This window comes from Salmo salar, chromosome ssa11, assembly GCF_905237065.1.
Source record: "Salmo salar chromosome ssa11, Ssal_v3.1, whole genome shotgun sequence".
Lineage (NCBI taxonomy): Eukaryota > Metazoa > Chordata > Actinopteri > Salmoniformes > Salmonidae > Salmo > Salmo salar.
The window spans coordinates 42160380-42180587 of record NC_059452.1 but is presented as its reverse complement, the minus strand read 5'-3'; the positions used below and the strand labels follow the sequence as shown (position 1 = coordinate 42180587).

The window sequence follows — 20208 nt, the reverse complement described above, 5'->3', positions numbered from 1 at the left end:
TATCTGGTTCAGGGGTTATGTGTATTGTAGAGGGGTGTTTTATTCATGTATTCCGGGGTTTTGGTGTATGTTCTGGTTTTTGTATTCTAGGTTTTTCTAGTGTGTGTATTTCTTTGTTGGTCCGTGTGGCTCTCGATCAGGAACAGCTGTTCGTCGTTGTTCCTGATTGAGAGCCATATTTAAGAGCTTGTGTTCACATGTTTGTTTGTGGGTAGTTGATTTTGGGCGACATATGACTCGACAGATCCCGTGCTTAGGGGTGATGGGTGCTGTGGCGAGGCCGGGTATTTTTAGGCCGGTATGCGCAGTACCAGCGCCCCGCATGTGCAGGGGAAAGTGGGCATCCAGCCAGTAGGGGTGATGCCAGTCCTGCGCTCGAGACCGCCAGTGCGCCTCTACGATCCAGTGTTTCCCGCTACACGCACTAGCCTTGAGGTGCGTGTCTCCAGGCTGGCACGTCCAGTACCAGCACCACGCATCAGGCTTCCAGTGCGTCAGCCCACTCCAACTCGGCCGGTTCCTGCTCCCCGCATTAGCCCTGAGGTGCGTGTCTCCAGGCTGGCACGTCCAGTACCAGCACCACGCATCAAGCTTCCAGTGAGTCAGCCCAGTCCAACTCAGCCTGTTCCCGCTCCCCGCACTAGGCCGGAGGTGCGTGTCTCCAAACTGGTACCTCCACTACCAGCCCCACACATCAGGCTTCCAGTGCGTCAGACCAGGCCCGAGTGTCCGGCAACAGTGCCTCGTCCAGAGTGTCCGGCAACAGTGCCTCGTCCAGAGTGTCCGGCAACAGTGCCTCGTCCAGAGTGTCCTGCAACAGTGCCTCGTCCAGAGTGTCCTGCAACAGTGCCTCGTCCAGAGTATCCGGAACCAGGTGAGACGGCCCACTGTCCGGAACCAGGTGAGACGGCCCACTGTCCGGAACCAGGTGAGACGGCCAACTGTCCGAAACCGAGTGAGACGGTCCACTGTCTGGTCTTAGAAGCTGTTTTTCAGTCTCTCGGTCCCAGCTTTGATGCACCTGTACTGTCCTCGCCCTTCTGGATGGTAGCGGGGTGAACAGGCCGTGTCTCAGGTGGTTGATTGATGTCTTTGATGATCTTTTTGGCCTTCCTGTGACATCGGGTGCTGTATGTGTCCTGGAGGGCAGGCAGTGTGCCGCCGGTGATGCGCTGGGCAGACCGCACCACCCTCTGGAGAGCCAAGCGGTTGCGGGCGGTAAAGTTTCCAAACCAGGCGGCGATACAGCCCGACAGGATGCTCTCAATTGTGCATCTGTAAAAGTTTGTGAGGGTCTTAGGGGCCAAGCCAAATTTCTTCAGCCTCCTGAGGTTGAAGAGGCGCTGATGCGCCTTCTTCACTACACTGTCTGTGTGGGGGGACCATTTCAGATTGTCAGTGATGTGTACGCCGATGAACTTGAAGCTTTTCACCTTATCCACTGTGGTCCCGGTGTGGATAGGGGTGTGCTCCCTCTGCTGTTTCCTGAAGTCCACAATCAGCTCCTTCGTTTTTGTTGACATTGAGGGAGAGGTTATTTTCCTGGCACCACTCTGCCAGGGCCCTCACCTCCTCCCTGTAGGCTGTCTCGTCATTGTTGGTAATCAGGCCTACTACTGTTGTGTCATCTGCAAACTTGATGATTGAGTTGGAGACGTGTGTGGCCATGCAGTCATGGGTGAACAGGGCGTACAGGAGGGGGCTGAGCACGCACCTTTGTGTGGCCCCTGTGTTGAGGATCAGCGAAGTGGAGGTGTTTTTTCCTATCTTCACCACCTGGGGGCGGCCCGTCAGGAAGTCCAGGACCCAGTTGCACAGGGCGGGGTTCAGACCCAGGGCCCCGAGCTTAATGATGAGCTTGGAGGGTACTATGGTGTTGAAGGCTGAGCTATAGTCTATGAACAGCATTCTTACATAGGTATTCCTCTTGCCCAGATGGGATAGGGCAGTGTGCAGTGCGATGGTGATTGCAAAGTCAGTGGACCTATTGGGGCGGTATGCAAATTGAAGTGGGTCTAGGGTGTCAGGTAAGGGAGAAGTTATATGACCCTTAACAAGCCTCTCAAAGCACTTCATGATGACAGAAGTGAGTGCTACGAGGCTATAGTCATTTAGTTCAGTTATCTTTACTTTCTTGGGTACAGGAAGAATGGTGGACATCTTGAAGCAAGTGGGGACAGCAGAATGGAAAAGGGAGAGATTGAATATGTCCGTAAACACACCAGCCAGATTACAACCAGAGGACGTGGCTAGGGATGCCGTCTGGGCTGGCAGCCGTGCGAGGGTTAACACGCTTAAATGTCTTACTCACGTCAGGCACGGAGAACGAGAGCCCACAGTCCTTGGGAGCGTGCCGCGTCGGTGGCACTGTGTTATCCTCAAAGCGGGCCACGTCGATGACACTGTGTTATCCTCAAAGCGGTCCGCGTATTTGACACTGTGTTATCCTCAAAGCGGGCCGCGTTGGTGGCACTGTGTTATCCTCAAAGCGGGGCCGCGTTGGTGGCACTGTGTTATCCTCAAAGCGGCTGAAGAAGGTGTTTAGCTTGTCCGGGAGCGAGATGTCGGTCTCCGCGACGAGGCTGGTTTTCTCTTTGTAATCTATGATTGTCTGTAGACCCTGACACATACATCTTGTCTGAGCCATTGAATTGCGACTCCACTTTGTCTTTGTACTGAAGTTTTGCGTGTGTGTGTGCGCGCGTGTGTGTGTGTGTGTGTGTGTGTGTGTGTGTGTGTGTGTGTGTGTGTGTGTGTGTGTGTGTGTGTGTGTGTGTGTGTGTGTGTGTGTGTGTGTGTGTGTGTGTACTTGTGTGTGCTATTATGACACACAATCTTGTTGTCCCTCATCACTAAAGACTAACCAAATTCGGCTAGTTAGAAGTCAGCATAATTACCTTTTCTGCCCTCGAGGCACTATTTATTGAGCAACATCAGAACGAGGCTTCCATATCAGCTAAAAATGACCAATTAAGCAGGAATCTGGCAGATGTTTTTCATTTCATATCAAATTAGAATAAACTGAACATCCTTTGTTTGTTTGTGTTTTGGTATTTGAAGTGGGATCTTCAGTCTGCGTTGCTTTAAGGGGTCAGCCGTGTGGTGGTTTCAAAACAAATCCATTCTGACAAGGCTGCCTTGATGTCTGACTGGGTCAGCTTCTCAGAAAGTAAGATTTAGATGCCTTTTGCGTTTAGGTAATTTAGTTCATGGTTGGGGATCAAGCGGTTTGGTTCAGGATATACAGCGCATTCAGAAAGTATTCATCCCCCTTGACTTTTTCAACATTTTTTTACGTTACACCCTTATTCTAAAATGGATTAAATAAAAAAAATCCTCAGCAATCTACACACAATACCACAAAATGACAATGTGAAAACAGGTTTTTAGAACTGTTGGCAAAAAATATATATATAAAAAAACAGAAATACTGTATTTACATAAGTATTCAGACTCTTTGCTATGAGACTTGAAATTGAGCTCAGGTGCATCCTGTTTCCATTGATCATCCTTGAGATGTTTCTACAACTTGAATGGAGTCCACCTGTGGTAAATTCAATTGATTGGACATGATTTGTAAAGGCACACACCTGTCTAAATAAGGTCCTACACTTGTCAGCGCATGTCAGAGCAAAAACCAAGCCATGAGGTTGAAGGAATTGTCCGTAGAGCTCCGAGACAGGATTGTGTCGAGGCACGGATCTGGGGAAGGGTACCAAAAAATGTGTGCAGCATTGAAGGTCCCCAAGAACACAGTGGCCTCCATCATTCATTTTATTTAACTAGGCAAGTCAGTTAAGAACCAGTTCTTATTTACAATGACAGCCTACCCCGATCAAACCCTAACCCGGACGAAGCTGGGAAAATTGTGCAGCGCCCCATGGGACTCCAAATCACGACTGGTTGTGATACATCCCAGGATCAAACCAGGGTCTGTAGTGACGCCTCTAGCACTGAAATGCAGTGCCTTATACTGCTGCGCCACTCGGGAGCCCCTTCTTCAATAGAAGAAGTTTGGAACCACCAAGACACGTCCTAGAGCTGACCGCCCATGCCAAGCATCATGTCTGGAGGAAACCTGGTACCATCCCTACGGTGAAGCATGGTGGTGGCAGCATCATGCTGTGGGGATGTTTTTCAGCTGGAGGGACTGGGAAACTAGGCAGGATTAAGGCAAAGATGAACGGAGCAAAGTACAAAGATATCCTTGATGAAAACCTGCTCCAGAACGCTCAGGACCTCAGACTGGGGGCGAAGGTTCAAATTCCAACAGGACAAAGACCCTACGCACACAGCCAAGACAACGCAGGAGTGGCTTCGGGACAAGACTCAATGTCCTTGAGTGGCCCGGCCAAGGCTGGACTTGAACTCGATCGAACATCTCTGGAGAGACCTGAAAATAGCTGTGCAGCGTCGCTCCCCATCAAACCTGACAAAACTTTATAGGATCTGCAGAGAAGAATGGAAGAAACTCCCCAAATACAGATCTGCCAAGCTTGTAGCATCATACCCAAGAAGAATCGAGGCTGTAATCGCTGCCAAAGGTGCTTCAACAAAGTGCTGACTAAAGGGTCTGAATACTTATGTAAATGTGGTATTTCAGTTTTTATTTTTTATACATTTGCAAACATTTATAAAAACCTGTTTTTGCTTTGTCATTATGGGGTAATGTCTGTAGATTGATTAGGTAAAAAAAAAACGATTTAATACATTTTAGTGTAAGGCTGTAACGTAACAAAATGTGGAAAAAGTCAAGGGGTCTGAATACTTTCCTAATGCACTGTATCTACTAGGTAATATGGGAAAGTGGCACAAGTTGCCTTGTGGGAGTTTGCTTCTGTAGCCGGAGGGGATTTTAATCTTCCACCTTGAAAGGTTCTGATGCACTCATTCTAATCTAACCACTTGGCTAACGGCTACTAGTCCAGGATACACTCTAATAACAGTCATTCTAATCTAACCACTTGGCTAACGGCTACTAGTCCAGGATACACTCTAATAACAGTCATTCTAATCTAACCACTTGGCTAACGGCTACTAGTCCAGGATACACTCTAATAACAGTCATTCTAATCTAACCACTTGGCTAACGGCTACTAGTCCAGGATACACTCTAATAACAGTCATTCTAATCTAACCACTTGGCTAACGGCTACTAGTCCAGGATACACTCTAATAACAGTCATTCTACTCTAACCACTTGGCTAACCGCTACTAGTCCAGGATACACTCTAATAACAGTCATTCTAATCTAACCACTTGGCTAACCGCTACTAGTCCAGGATACACTCTAATAACAGTCATTCTAATCTAACCACTTGGCTAACGGCTACTAGTCCAGGATACACTCTAATAACAGTCATTCTAATCTAACCACTTGGCTAACCGCTACTAGTCCAGGATACACTCTAATAACAGTCATTCTAATCTAACCACTTGGCTAACCGCTACTAGTCCAGGATACACTCTAATAACAGTCATTCTAATCTAACCACTTGGCTAACGGCTACTAGTCCAGGATACACTCTAATAACAGTCATTCTAATCTAACCACTTGGCTAACCGTTACTAGTCCAGGATACACTCTAATAACAGTCATTCTAATCTAACCACTTGGCTAACCGCTACTAGTCCAGGATACACTCTAATAACAGTCATTCTAATCTAACCACTTGGCTAACCGCTACTAGTCCAGGATGCACATGATAGGTTTTCCATTTATCTATTAATTAACAACATGGGTCATCTTGGATGACACGGACACATTTCCTTGTCAAATTGGCTCCCAGAACCCTCCAGATGTTTAGTTATGACCAGTGTGACAACCTGCCTGGTCTCCTAAAAAGTCTCCTTGTGTGGAGACCTATTGTTTGTCCTATTTTGCCACAACTCCAAATGGATAATTGCATGACATGCTATAGACCAGGTTTATGATAAATCTTCCTTGTCTTTCCTGTCTCAATGGCGTTTTAAAACACATGCAAGTATGCAGAAGCTCTCTAACAACAGCTATGTTTTCCCTGTCCAGAATTTGATTGAGTTACACTGGGGAACACATTTTGAACAGGTGCCTTGCACACACCCCTTCCCCATACCCCTCAACCCCTTTCCACCTCCGCCTCCACTACCCCAAACTCTCTGATCCTTTGGACGAAACCGGACCCCCGACAGAAAGACTTTAACGTGCCTTTCAGTCCTCCCAGCCCCTTGGTTGAGATGGGGCCGCAAAGAGAGGAAAAACACAGAACTCTACGTACACACAGGGTTATCTATTCTTATTTCAGTCACAAGCAGTTCATGACGTGGCACCAGTGGAGGCTGCTGAGGGGAGGACAGCTCATAATAATGGCTGGAATTACATTTACGTCATTTAGCAGAGGCTCTTATCCAGAGCAACATACAGTAGTGAATGCATACATTTCATGCATTTTTTTTTTGTCCTGGCCCCTTGTGGGAATCAAACCCACAACCCTGGCATTGCACACAACATGCTGGCGTTGCAAACACCATGCTCTACCAACTGAGCCGCAGGGAAGACAGACTTTTGTCATTGGATTGGAAGTTACAAAGAACTGGGGGGGTGTTCAGTAGGAAGACTGTGCAGGAAACAATTACTGTAGTAGGACAATATTTTTTCCAGATTCTATTTGTACTTCTACAATATGAATGCTCCTTTTTGTTTCACGTTTGGAAAAGTATTATCCTGCTTGTTCCCTCTGCTATACACAACTCTGGTTGACAAATGGTCAGGTTAACAACTGACCTTTGATCAGGGCTTGATTAAGAACATAGCTTTGTCCAACACTGAGCTGATCCTGAGTCAGTGAGTGGACTTTCACAGGACCTTAACTGTATCACCTTTTGATGGTATGGCTGCCCAAAACTGCATGGTTTGACTGCAACGAACAGGCAGAACTTAACGCGCTGCTGCAGGTTACCGCTGGATTTCTTATAAAGCTACAAACGGGAGATTTTATTCACCTGCGGGCTAAACTAAGCTTGATTGCAACGAATAACCCACAAGGATAACGCATCAGATCAGTTAATCTCTCATTGTTACTGTCAATGAGACAGTAGCATTGGAAACCATAGACTACATTTTCATTTGATTAAACAAGTTGCCAATAGATTATATAACTCAATCACGATTTACTTACACATTTTAAATGTGCACTGTCCAGGGATATTTGACCACCGATCTCAATAATGGATGACCATATCAGTCAATGTTCTTTTAAAGACAATTGTATTTCATGGATTAGGCATAAATTGGAAACGAATGAAATAGGAAAAGTAGGCTAAACCATCAACAATTCGTTTTCAACCTCTGATTGGTTCAGCCATTCCTGTGGTGGAAATGACCTACCTCTGGTTGGTTCAGCCATTCCTATGGGGGAAATGACTTACATCTGATTGGTTCAGCCATTCCTGTGGTGGAAATGAGTTACCTCTGGTTGGTTCAGCCATTCCTGTGTCAGAAATGACCTACCTCTGGTTGGTTCAGCCATTCCTGTGTCAGAAATGACCTACCTCTGGTTGGTTCAGCCATTCCTGTGGGGGAAATGAGTTACCTCTGGTTGGTTCAGCCATTCCTGTGGGGGAAATGAATGAGGAAAGAATGGGGTTTTGGGATAAAGGGGAAAATAAGATCTGAGGTTAACACAGGATTAGGAGTTCATATTTTCCCTTTATTTAATTAGGCAAGTCAGTTAAGAGCAAATTAACAACAATGGCTGCCTGCCCCGGCCAAACCCTAACAACACTGGGCCAATTGCATGCCTCCCTATGGGACATCCTAATCACGGCCAGTTGTGATACAGCCTGGAATTGAACCAGAGTCTGTAGTGACACCTCTAGCACTGAGTGCCTTAGACTGCTGTGCCACTCGGGAGCCCCTAAATACTAGTATACTTATTAGACAAAACGTGTAAGAAGGGTTCCCCAGCTGGTGGCCGAATTTGGCCCGTGGGGGATTTTATTTGGCCGCCAAGTTACCTCAGCAAAAGAATATATATGTTTATTTTTATTTTTAATTGTAAAAACACAAGAAAATCAGCTCCAGGTGATTTTAATTTTGGAAATCTGTTCCAAAGTATTCCCACACATAACAGAGATATTCTGTATACTGTATGTAGCTGTATACAAATGTAAGCAAGGTTTGAAATTATTATGTTTTAGTCAAATATTATATCTGTTTGGGCTTCTTGCAGTCAATTTGCAGTCTACAAACTATTTGTAATTCCGTTCCAGCCCCCTGACCATCCGCTCTATAAAGAATTGCTCAGCAGGTGGATCTAGTTGATGATCCCTGGTATAAGATCTCCTAACCTGTGTTTACCATAGACCTTATGTTCAGCGTTTATTCCCCCGGAAAACTATCATTTCTCCATAGGCTTTGGCCAACAAGTAAGGTTGGAGTTAGTGCCTACAAAAAGTCACTATTACTATTGCTCTCTATGTTGGTTGCAAGTGAGTTTAGCTGTGCAGGTGATTTTAGCGTGTATTGATGGTTCAATGAGAAATCAGCTGGCCGTAATCTGGTGGCTTTCCATGGTTGCAATTGGCCCCACGAGTCTTGCCAATGACTTTTAGGATGTGTGAACTAGTTACCCTCTACTGTCCTCTAAAAAGTTAAGGAGTTGAACGGTACAAAACGTGAAATTATGACGTTTCATGCTCTTAGAATGTTTCATAAACTACTCTTATAAAAAAAGGTGCTATCTAGAACCTAAAATGGTTATTTGGCTGTCCCCATAGGAGAACCCTTTGAAGAACCCTATTTGGTTCGAGGTTGAACACTTTTAAGACCTGGAAGTATGTAGAACCAATCAGAGGTTGGGTATTCCTGAACGTTTGCTGCAAGACGACTGAACTATATCAATATATAATGGGGCGGGGCTATGGCTTCTTAAATGCTACTCTGAGCTATTTCAATATATAATTGGGCGGCTATGCCTTCTTAACTGCTACTCTGAGCTATATCAATATATAATGGGAAGCTATGCCTTCTTAACTGCACTAGAAAAGGCATTAACCCTTTAATGAATGATAAGTGAAATACTTGAATCAAAGCAATAGAAATTATGATAATAGCCTAATTATAACAATGATGATAATGATAGTGATAATAATAATAACAACATAAAAATAGTTGCGTAGTAATACGGTCCTTGTTGATTATTATGATGATTATACATATTATTGTGTTGTTTATAACTTAATAAATCAATAATGTCATTTTGCATGTGTAATAAATAAGGTCATCATGACAAAACAGGAAGTAAAATATCGACCTACAGGGCACACACTGCCAGTATCTGCGGGCTTCTAAATGACACAAATTCAAGAGAAAATCACTCTGTGCAGATTGTGCTTTTATAGAATGAATATCAGAAATAATTCCGATTCCATACAGTATTTTACTGAATGGGTGTTTTTCTGTCATTAAGTATTAAGTGTTTCCCTGAGATAAATGTGTGCATTGATGTTTCGGTAGGTTAGTAAACATGTTCAGTGTGATATAAAGTTCGTGGGAAGAGTTGAAAGTTTGAGAGAAGAAAGGTGGATGTTGCGCCTTTAAGAGTTAAGAAACTTGAAACCATGTTTGCGCAACAATCAGTGCGGCTCACAGCCGCCAAAGTGTCTAGACTGGCACATGATGGGAATCAACCAATGGCTCCAGAGCTTTCCTGGGGCCCCCGTGTGTGTACGGGCGAGTGTATCCGAAAAGAATAGCAGAAAGTGAGACTGGCAGCAAAGTAATTCAAGTTTTCCTTTAAACCACTCCTGAGTCTTGAATCGGAGTAGCTACATCTGCATCCGTTTGTTTGAGCAGCATAAAAACTCAATCTAAACTTTTTATTTCGGGGTTGCAAACGGATTATTCTACACTACGGTGGAAAATAACATTGGAATCTGAATGCGGCAAGGATTATTTGGGATTATTTCGTGGTGAAGCAACTCCATCGATGTGCCGTCAGAAGGATTCTAAAGCGAAGGATTTAACCAAGGGTGCTCAAAATCCAAGAAAAAACGAACTATGTTGCTGTCGTTTCATGTGGTAGCTATAGCCTAGTTATTGGAGGAATAATGAATTGCTGCTCGGAAGATAGTCTTGGGGAATTGTGTAGCCTCTGTAAAGACACACGTTTTCATTGAGTTGGTAGACTATATGGTTGTAGGATATAACAGACCAGTAAATGCATGTATGTCGCATTCTGTTTAGCTGTGTAATCTCGTTACATTTGACTTTGTTTAATGCAACATACAACCGTAATTTACATTCTAATGCTGCGAGTTAGTCATAAATCTACGACCCCCGGCTGCGCATGTAGTGCGCGCCGTTTACAAAACATTAATGTTGTGCGGAGACCATAAATCAATGTGGAATCCTCACAGACCTGGACGGGAACAATACGACACATCCAAAACGGTCTAAATTGTCGTATGTTCAGGTCGAAACGCTCAGGTCTTATACGGCGACTCTGGAGAAGCCGTTTAGTCCCAGACAGAGACGGGGGAGATGGGAGAAGCAAACGAAGCGAGGCGTTTCTGGACGGTTCGTGTGGCAGTAACCCAGAAAAAATTCCCAAAACGGAGCTCGGGTCGGTGACCCGTGCCTCGCCATCTCTGGGAACTTTCGACGAAGTGTGCAACACAGAGCTCACGGACAGCGCAGAGTCGGCGCCGGGGGACAATTCGGACCATGGTCAGGGGGATGCCATGTGTGTGCCCGTCCCTCATCACCGAGGCTCTCAGCCAGAACACGAGAATGACAGTAGAACGGTTACTTGCTGTTTGTTTCGAGACAGGGACCCTAGACCTCGGAGCCCCGTCTTGACCCGGGGTATTCGAAACTCTAGTCCCCGCGATGGCGGTATCCTCACGGGACGGGAGGGGAATACTGGCTCGGTGGTCGAGCAAGAAGTCAAGAACGTTACCTATGCTCTTTTGAAAAGACTCAAGGAGAAACCGCTGGATGCCTTGTTGGAGGCGGTGGAGTCGAAAGGAGGGATGCCCAGTGACTGTGTTCTGGTACCCCAGACGGAGTTGCGTTTAGGTGTCCACTCGACATCTCCCCCATTTCTGCTCTGTAAACTCTACCGATGGACTGACCTGCACCACTCGACTCAACTCAAAGCGCTGTGCCACTGTCAAAGCTTCCGGGCATTGGACAGCAGCGAAACGGTGTGCTGTAACCCCTATCACTACAGTCTCTTGTGTGGGCCAGGTAGGACAACTGAGATTGGTTACAATCACACACTTTTAACCCATTCTACACAAATCAAATCTGCATAAATTGAAAGGGTCTATTTTTTAGATAGGTTTGCGCACAAGTGCGCATAGTGAAGCTACACTTATAGATGCTTTTCAAACGTGATAACCAAGCACTGCGTGCCAATGCTCAAATAGCGATGCCCAAAAGGCAGGCCCACATTCTACCTGAAGTCTGGAGGATGGTGAAAGATGGGACTCATTACAAGGCCAGGCTGCGCTAAAGGTGTCCACCGTATGTGAGGTGAAATTAAAACGCGTTCACAGTCACAAAGCCAATTAATAATCACTTAGGGTTATACTTCTCTGCGATTAAGTGAGACATACTTGGACCCTTGAAGTTTTGTTGATGCGCATTGTTGTAAATATTTGGTTGCTTAGCCAATGCGCGGGAGTTAACATTTTCTAGCGAATTGTATGATTACAGCAACTGAATTCCAACTGTAGGAAGTGTAGCTAGCACACTATCCCTCAAAAACAACACTGAACTCACACAGAGCGAGAGGGAAAGGGAGAGCTTGACTTATAATGTATTTGCAGCAAATATTTTCTCTGCTAAGCACACATTCCTCTATTTCAATGTTTTAGTTCATGATATCGATTCTATTCATTTGTTTAGCTTTTACGTTATCCATTTGAAGATCGCTCTGAAGTAGCGCTATGAAAGGCTCTTTTTCCTTCCCTAGGAGGTCCCCCTCTTGCTATTTAGGTGAAGGAGTGGTGATAATATACAGTTTGCATACTGCTGGCGCCAGACTGACTAGCTGGGTATCTCACTGACTGAGTACTCCAGCAATTACTGCCTCCACTCTTAAAGAACCCGCAGCCATTATATCCACTCCGTTCCCATGGCCTGTTTCTTTGTCCCAGACAACTATTTCGACAGTTCACCATTAGCTTTCTTGGTTTTATGTATGGAAAATGCCCGTTGACAGCATGTAGCCTACTTTTCTTTTGTGTTCTTTATTTATAGCCGTTTAAATAGGACCTGAAAACATGTTTTATATGAGATGTAATTACGTGTTTAGTTATGAACCACTGGAAGTGCTTATTCAACAGAGTTGTGAATGTCTCATCTTTTATTCTATATTCTGTCTGAAGAATTGTATGTTGATCTGCCCATTCACCCATCAACCTCTTCTTTTTTACAGACATATGCAGATTGTTGTCTGTGTTTTCCCAGTAATCCACGTTACTTATTATTTCATATAGTAACAGATTATGCTCTGATACCTAACTATGTACTTCTACGCAGTACCAAGCATCTAACACACATATTTTGTATTTCAGAATCACCACCACCCCCCTACTCACGACTATCTCCCTCAGATGAACACAAGCCACTGGGTAAGTCAGGCAGCAACAGTCATACTCCCCCTCAGCAACAGTAAGCCACAGAGATATCTGCTAAGCTCACAAGGGGTTTCACTGTAATGGAGTTTTGGTAACATTTTACTTCCCAGCACAGTTTTGTTTGTCTTTTAAAGTAATTCTATATTTATTAATATAACATTTATATAGTTGTGAAAAACTAAAAGTAATTACATCTTGTTCCCACTTCATCCAGGCTGTATTACAACCGGCCGTGATTGGGAGTCCCATAGTGCTGCGCACAATTGGCCCAGCGTTGTCCGGGTTTGGCCGGCGTTGGCCGTCATTGTAAAAAAGAATTTGTTCTTAACTGACTTGCCTAGTTAAATAAAGGTTAAATAAAAATATATACCATGGGCTTCCAAGTGGTGCAGTGGTCTGAGGCACTGCATCTCAGTGCAAGAGGCATCACTACAGTCCCTGGTTCGATTCCAGGCTGTTTCACATCTGGCCATGATTGGGAGTCTCATAGGGCGGCGCACATTTTTCACAGCATCGTCCAGGTTTGCCGGGGTAGGCCGTCATTGTAAATAAGAATTTGCTCTTAAGTGACTTGTCTAGTTAAATAAACGTTAAAAAAAAAATCTAAGTTATACCCCTTATTTTCTGTGCTGGAAAATGAAGTGTTACCGCAGCTGGAATGTAGGGTCTTTTACCTCAAAGTTAGTCATGTGCCAGTACATTATTCCTGCTTTCTCCTGCTTCAAATTCATTTTGTATTCTCCTCACACCTCTCTTTGAGGAACATGGCGTCATAGTAGGACCACAACACAACGCTCTCTGGACAGTAGTTAACGCCGAAGTCTATGGTTACAATGGTTTCCATGGAGCTCCGGATTTCACTCCCCTGTCATGTTCTGTCCTTTGCAGAACTATCAGATTCAACACTTTCAACACTGTCGTACACTGAAACTGTGGCCCCCCACTCCCCCGACGTCACGCCAAGACTCTTCTCAGGTGAGACGCTACTGTCAACCAGCTTCCATGCTCCAGACTTATTACCACGGAATGATAGGCCAACATTAGCATTGGGGGCTATTGATTTAGCATTCAGTCCATTGATAGAAAGAGTGACATAGTTTAACACAAAATACACTTATTTCATTCCTTTATTGTTGTTTGGGATGGGGTTGTATTGTTGGTTAATATAATGTTGGAATACAGTAGAAGATTATATGAATTGTACTAGTTTGGTTTGTGCTGTGCTGTGCACTGTTTTTTGTGGAGTTCACTTCTAACCAATCAACCAATCATTCTGATCTGCTAGGGAAGCAGTGTGTTACTGATAGAGAGATCTGCTAGGGAAGCAGTGTGTTACTGATAGAGAGATCTGCTAGGGAAGCAGTGTGTTACTGATAGAGAGATCTGCTAGGGGTATGAGTACATCTGCCATGCATTAATCATGTTTGTATTCAGATGAAATCCTGATGAAGACAGCTTAGCTGTCCAAACTTGGGTTAAATAAATAATTGTATCGGGGCCATTAGAGTGCTGCTCTGTGTTCATTAGGCTGTGTTCATTAGGCTCCAAATGGAAGAAACTAGACTGAAACAGGGAGGGACTGACTGAAATTGACCAATAAGAAATTATTGTTTCAGGTTTACCATCGCAAAACATTTTGCTACGGTGTGCCTGCCCTGAAAGAAAACAACCCAGTTCTTATTAGTATGAGCACGCTAAAGGTAAAGAGGAGTATAGAACACTGGAGTAGGGCCCCCCCCTAAAGGTAAAGAGGTGTATAGAACACTGGAGTAGGGCCCCCCTAAAGGTAAAGAGGAGTATAGAACATTGGAGTAGGGCCCCCCCCCCTAAAGGTAAAGAGGAGTATAGAACATGGGAGTAGCCCCCCCTCCCCCTAAAGGTAAAGAGGAGTATAGAACACTGGAGTTGGGGCCCTTCCCCCCAAAGGTAAAGAGGAGTATAGAACACTGGAGTAAGGCCCCCCCCCCTAAAGGTAACGTGGAGTATAGAACACTGGAGTAGGGCCCCCCCTAAAGGTAAAGAGGAGTATAGAACACGGGAGTAGGGCCACCCCCCTCCCATAAAGGTAAAGAGGAGTATAGAGTGCAAGTATCAACACGCTATGAGCCATAAATCAGGGTCAATGCGGACAAGGAGCATGGGGGCTGGAAAGTGGAAACCCAATTCCCAGAATGCGTTGTTTATGAGGTGGGGTTGCTTGTTATTTATTGGCCTTGCCAGTTGTCGACCACTATACATGTATTCATGGACATGCTCATGTTATTGACAAATAAAGCAACTCCAGGTGATAACGAAATAACTACAATTGAGCATTATAATGTTTTACTGTTGTTCGGATAACGGCAACATTATTTATACTGAATTTAAAGCAATTTTGGTCTCAACTTGTGCTATGGGAGGGATTGTCATTGTAAGATTTGATCACAGTTACCTCAGGATTGTGTTAATCCAGTTTTGAGCAGTAACCCTGACTTAGATAGAACCATGTTGGTGACCTAGTCTGCTGTCAATACTAGACCTGGACCACATATTGCTTTTCACTGACACATCATCAGCGACCAGAGAAGCACTCACAACATAAGCAGCTTAGCTTCTTGTTGCCATGTATGGAAATGAGGTCCAGATGAGGAGACCTAACACCAGGGGCCTCTGGAATACTTCCATCATCATTTTACTCTTCCCTTTAAAAAGTCCCACAAATGTTTTTCAAAAGTCAATGCAACCAGTAACATTGTATGCTATGAATAGCATATTTCTGAAATAAATTTCACTCGAGTTCGCCCACGTTTCATCACCTACCTATGTGGATTATGTTATCGGGCATCAGTTCACCTCCAAACTAGAAAGGGTTAACAGTTAGTCTTGAGTATGGCAGCCCAAACACACACCCCTAGCCTAAGGTATATTGGCCCCCCATCTGTATGTTTGCATAAATGGGCAAACTCTGCAGTTAATTAAGTTATTATGTTGTGCTTTACTCCCTCTGTTGAAAGCCTATTAAGACAACCAAAGACTGGGCCGCATAAAGCTCCTATTGTGAAAGTCGGATGGAGGGGGTCTCCCACAATCTAGATCCCACAGCAATGTTGCTAGGTCCTCTCCCTCTCTCTCCCACTCCCTCTCTCTCCCCGTCCCCCTCTCCCACTCCCTCTCTCTCCTCATCCCCCACTCCCACTCTCTCCCCATCCCCCTCTCCCACTCCCTCTCTCTCCTCGTCCCACTCTCTCCCCATCTCCCACTCCCTCTCTCTCCCCATCCCCCTCTCCCACTCCCTCTCTCTCTTCCCTCAAATCCCTCCATTCCTCTGGGTAATTGAGCAGTGGAAGGGGGTTGACATTTTGGAAAGCAGAGTGGAGCAGAGCTCTGGTAAGAGGGGCTTTGGGGGGCTGGCCAGCAGGGCTGGCTGAAGCAGGAAACAGTCCCCTCTGGTTGGAACTCGAGTCCTGTTTGTTTACGCTGGGGGTCCTTGTAGTGCGGAGAGAGACCGCAGACTCACTCCATCAAACTCCCCTGCCCAGCTCGTGGGGTGTTGAAAGGTGAACTAGCGTTATGTCCAACCTATCTTGAGCCGACTGTTTGTTCATAGCTAATCAAAACAGCCCTGAAAGCCCTGCCATGAGCCTCCATAGTCATTCAGTCAGTTAGTGTGTTGTGTGTCGTTCCCGAACTCTTTACTCCCCAAATGTTTCGTTCTCTTGTTACTGTTTACAGGAATCATGGCACATTCCCTAGCTACTGTTGGTTCTACAAACTCCAACACCTTTAGCTTACTTCTGAATCTGCTGAAAGTGGAGTTTTGGGGGAAGAGGTTAACATTTCTGATTCAAAGTGAGTGCATTCAGTCCTGTCAATCCACAATGTTGATGTTGGTTGTAATTTGTAGCAGGCACACAGAGCCAGTGACCCAGAGATAACTAAGGGAGGGCTTCTCCTATTGTTGGCCAGGAGAGTTGAGTGGAAATGGAAAGATCAATTTACCAAAGGTCGTCTGTGTGGTCCCTTCACTGCCCCGCCCCCAGGCTGGATAAAATGACAGGAGGGGGGAATAAGGAAGGAGTGTAGCAGGCACATACAAATGTTTTCATACCTCAACGTTTAAAGGTCAAATGAAATCAACCTATTCATAACTTTTTTTTAATTCAGCCTCAGTTTAGTTTATCTGTATGGATTAGATTATTGTGAAATAATTTGTCTTTATACTTTGCAAATGATCAGTTTGACTACATTCACAAAAGGTTGTGATTTAAAGTGGAGAAAAAGAATGAAAGCATTTGGTTGGATAATCTATAATCTCCTCTCTTTATTCATCTTAAAACAGTTGTGTTGCTTTGAAAGCCTTGCAGCAGGCAGGGTGTGGTGCATACATTCTGCACAGACCTTTATCATTCCATCAGTTAACGTAACCTGAAAACAGACGCCAAAATGTCCCTTGCTTTACAAATGGAAATGTCAACTGGAAGCTTTTAGGGCTTTTAGGGGGCCAGCTAGCGAGCTAGCTATCTCCACCTTTGGTCTAAGGTCTGTAAATAACACAGGGTAAACCGTGTGTCACAGGCCTGTTTGTCGTTAAGGCCTCATTCATGGGAAAGCCAGGGCAATGCCTTGTGTGAAACGCTCAGGAATGTCTGTCTGACTGACTTGGTGGAGATAACATCGGCGCTGAGGACTCTCATAGGGGTTCTACCAGGACACAGGCTAACTCAGCACTCTACACAAGAACACTATCAAGGAAGAGATCTATTAAACTTGATGTGGAGACTAGAGACATAAGCAAAGCATACCAGCTCAACCCTTTTTCCTACCCAAGGTAATGGGGGACCATGTAAGATCAGGCAGATATCAGGGACCGTTTGATGTTGATTCACGAAGGTAACTATATTTGTTGCGTGTTGTTTCTTCAAAGTGTGAGAGCATAAAGGAGATATTCCACTGCTGGTGGTATTGCATTGAGAGATAACTTGTGTCAAACTGACTGAAGTGGCTTCCTCTCCTTGCCACCTCTCTATATTATCCACTGACCTACACAAAGCCCAGATAGTTCAAGGTAATTATGCTGCATGAGCTTCCCGTACTGCTCTGACCTATCCTGGATCCTATCCTGGATCCTATCCTGGATCCTATCCTGGATCCTATCCTAGATCCTATCCTAGATCCAAGCTAGCTGCTTTACAGTAATGAGACTGGGTATGAGTTGCACTCTAGTCTTGAGGTTAGGTGAGTGGACCCACTTCCTCTTTGCCCACCCTCCCAAATCATATTTTTTGCGGCTTGTTGGTTTAAGCGGTGCGAGGAGGAATCAGTCAAACAACATCCTGCTTCAGAGCCCCTGTCTGCGCTTGTAGCCGCGCCAGGCCATGAATTGGCCCTTTGACTGTGGGGGCACGGCACTGGAATGCTGGGAAGAGAAGAGAAGAGGGGGGCCGGAGTGTTTCAGAAACAAGGAGAGGAGGGTGGGGAGAGAGGGGGAGGAGGGGTTGGTCGAGAGTTACAGGTGATACGTGTTCGAACGTATCACCGTCAGGACGAGGTTTTGTAGAAATCCGTGTGTGTGTTTTCTATGCTGTGACTACATTCTCAGCCACATTGCCAGCCACACCAGGGGTGCACAATTCAAGTCTTTAAAGCCCATAGTCTGATTTTAGCTGCCACTTAATGGAGCCATACCTGAACTTCCTGGTATCAATTCATCTCTGATTAGACGTCAAAGATGAAAATGTACTACTACATACTAAAACCAGCATACTACAGTGTCTGGGACCCTCTAGGGCCAGAGTTGTTCAAGGGCCCCTGGTCCCTACAGAAACATTATTCTTCCTATCTCAGGGTTCTCTGTTTGACCTGAAGGGATAGCGTGGTCCCATTGACCTGAAGGGATAGCGTTGTCCCTTTGACCTGAAGGTATAGCAGGATCCCTTTGACCTGAAGGTATAGCGGGGTCCTTTGACCTGAAACGATAGCGTTGTCCCCTTGACCTGAAGCGATTGCGTTTTCCCTTTGACCTGAAGGGATAGCGTTGTCCCTTTGACCTGAAGCGATAGCGGGGTCCCTTTGACCTGAAGGGATAGCAGGTTCCCTTTGACCTGAAGGTATAGCGGGGTCCTTTGACCTGAAGGGATAGCGTTGTCCCTTTGACCTGAAGGGATAGCGTTGTCCCTTTGACCTGAAGGTATAGCGGGGTCCTTTGACCTGAAACGATAGCGTTGTCCCTTTGACCTGAAATGATAGCGTTGTCCCTTTGACCTGAAGCGATAGCATGGTCCCTGGCATGCGTGCAACACTTCCTCTTATGCATGACTGAGACACATTAGAGTATGGAATTCAACATTAAGAGCTGGCCCATTAACCGCTTGCCATTTCCTCAAATATTTTCCATGGCGGCTCTTTTTCACTGGGAGCACATAGGTCCAGAGCTAGCAACAGAGCTCTGGCTCACTGCTGCTTTCCACTACCTTTAGACTAGCGCCACTACAGGGGGTCTTTACAACTGGAAGCAGATGCCTTTCACTCTTCAACCACTGATTTAAAAGGATTTGATAGGTGAAAGCAGTAAGGCTGAAACCAATCCAGTCCTTTTACCTAGCAGTGGTCCAAAAAACATTACCTTTATTTAACTAGGCAAGTCAGTTAAGAAACAAATTCTTATTTACAGTGACGGCCTACCGGGGAACAGTGGGTTATAACTGCCTTGTTCAGAACAACTGATCATTACCTTGTCAGCTCGGGGATCCAATCCAGCAACCTTCTGCTAACTGGCCTAATGCTCTAACCACTAGGCTGCCTGCCGCCCTGAAGATGGTGAGGAAAGGAAGCCATTTTAGAGTGGTCACAGCATCTAGATAACGGAAAAACTCTGGAAAACTTTATTAAAAACTGGCAATGTTGAGCTTGTGAAATCGCCTGTAAGACACAGACCTCTCTACTCCAGTGTAGTGTTGGAAGTCTGGAAGCTACATGCCTGTAGAACACAGACCTCTCCTCTCCAGTGTAGTGTAGGAAGTCTGGAAGCTACATGCCTGTAGAACACAGACCCCTCCTCTCCAGTGTAGTGTAGGAAGTCTGGAAGCTACATGCCTGTAGAACACAGACCTCTCCTCTCCAGTGTAGTGTAGGAAGTCTGGAAGGTACATGCCTGTAGAACACAGACCTCTCCTCTCCAGTGTAGTGTAGGAAGTCTGGAAGCTACATGCCTGTAGAACACAGACCTCTCCTCTCCAGTGTAGTGTAGGAAGTCTGGAAGCTACATGCCTGTAGAACACAGACCTCTCCTCCAGTGTAGTGTAGGAAGTCTGGAAGCTACATGCCTGTAGAACACAGACCTCTCCTCTCCAGTGTAGTGTAGGAAGTCTGGAAGCTACAAGACAATTACTGAGAGTTTTGAGGTCAACAGACAGGAAGTGGAGATCCTGGTTTGGTGTGTCATGTTGCATTTAGTTCTCTATTAGCATGTTTTCTCCATTTCTCTGTATGTTACTACCTTTACTCAGTCTCTCTCTCTCTCTCCTTCTCTCTCCATTTCTCTGTTACTACCTTTACTCAGTCTCTTTCTCTCTCCTTCTCTCTGTATGTTACTACCTTTACTCA

At 45.3% G+C, this 20208-nt stretch overlaps 1 protein-coding gene across 1 annotated transcript in view; it reads left to right on the top strand.

The window, feature by feature from the left end:
- The first annotated feature begins 9649 nt into the window (after positions 1–9649).
- The window catches only part of LOC106563534 (mothers against decapentaplegic homolog 6), a 20800-nt gene continuing 10241 nt past the window's right edge, over positions 9650–20208 (top strand). Inside the window, exons 1-3 of the mRNA XM_014129216.2 lie at positions 9650–11230; positions 12565–12621; positions 13516–13602. Of these exons, the coding sequence (XP_013984691.2) occupies positions 10447–11230; positions 12565–12621; positions 13516–13602 (928 nt within the window). The 5' untranslated portion in view covers positions 9650–10446. The remainder of the gene's footprint in view (positions 11231–12564; positions 12622–13515; positions 13603–20208) is intronic.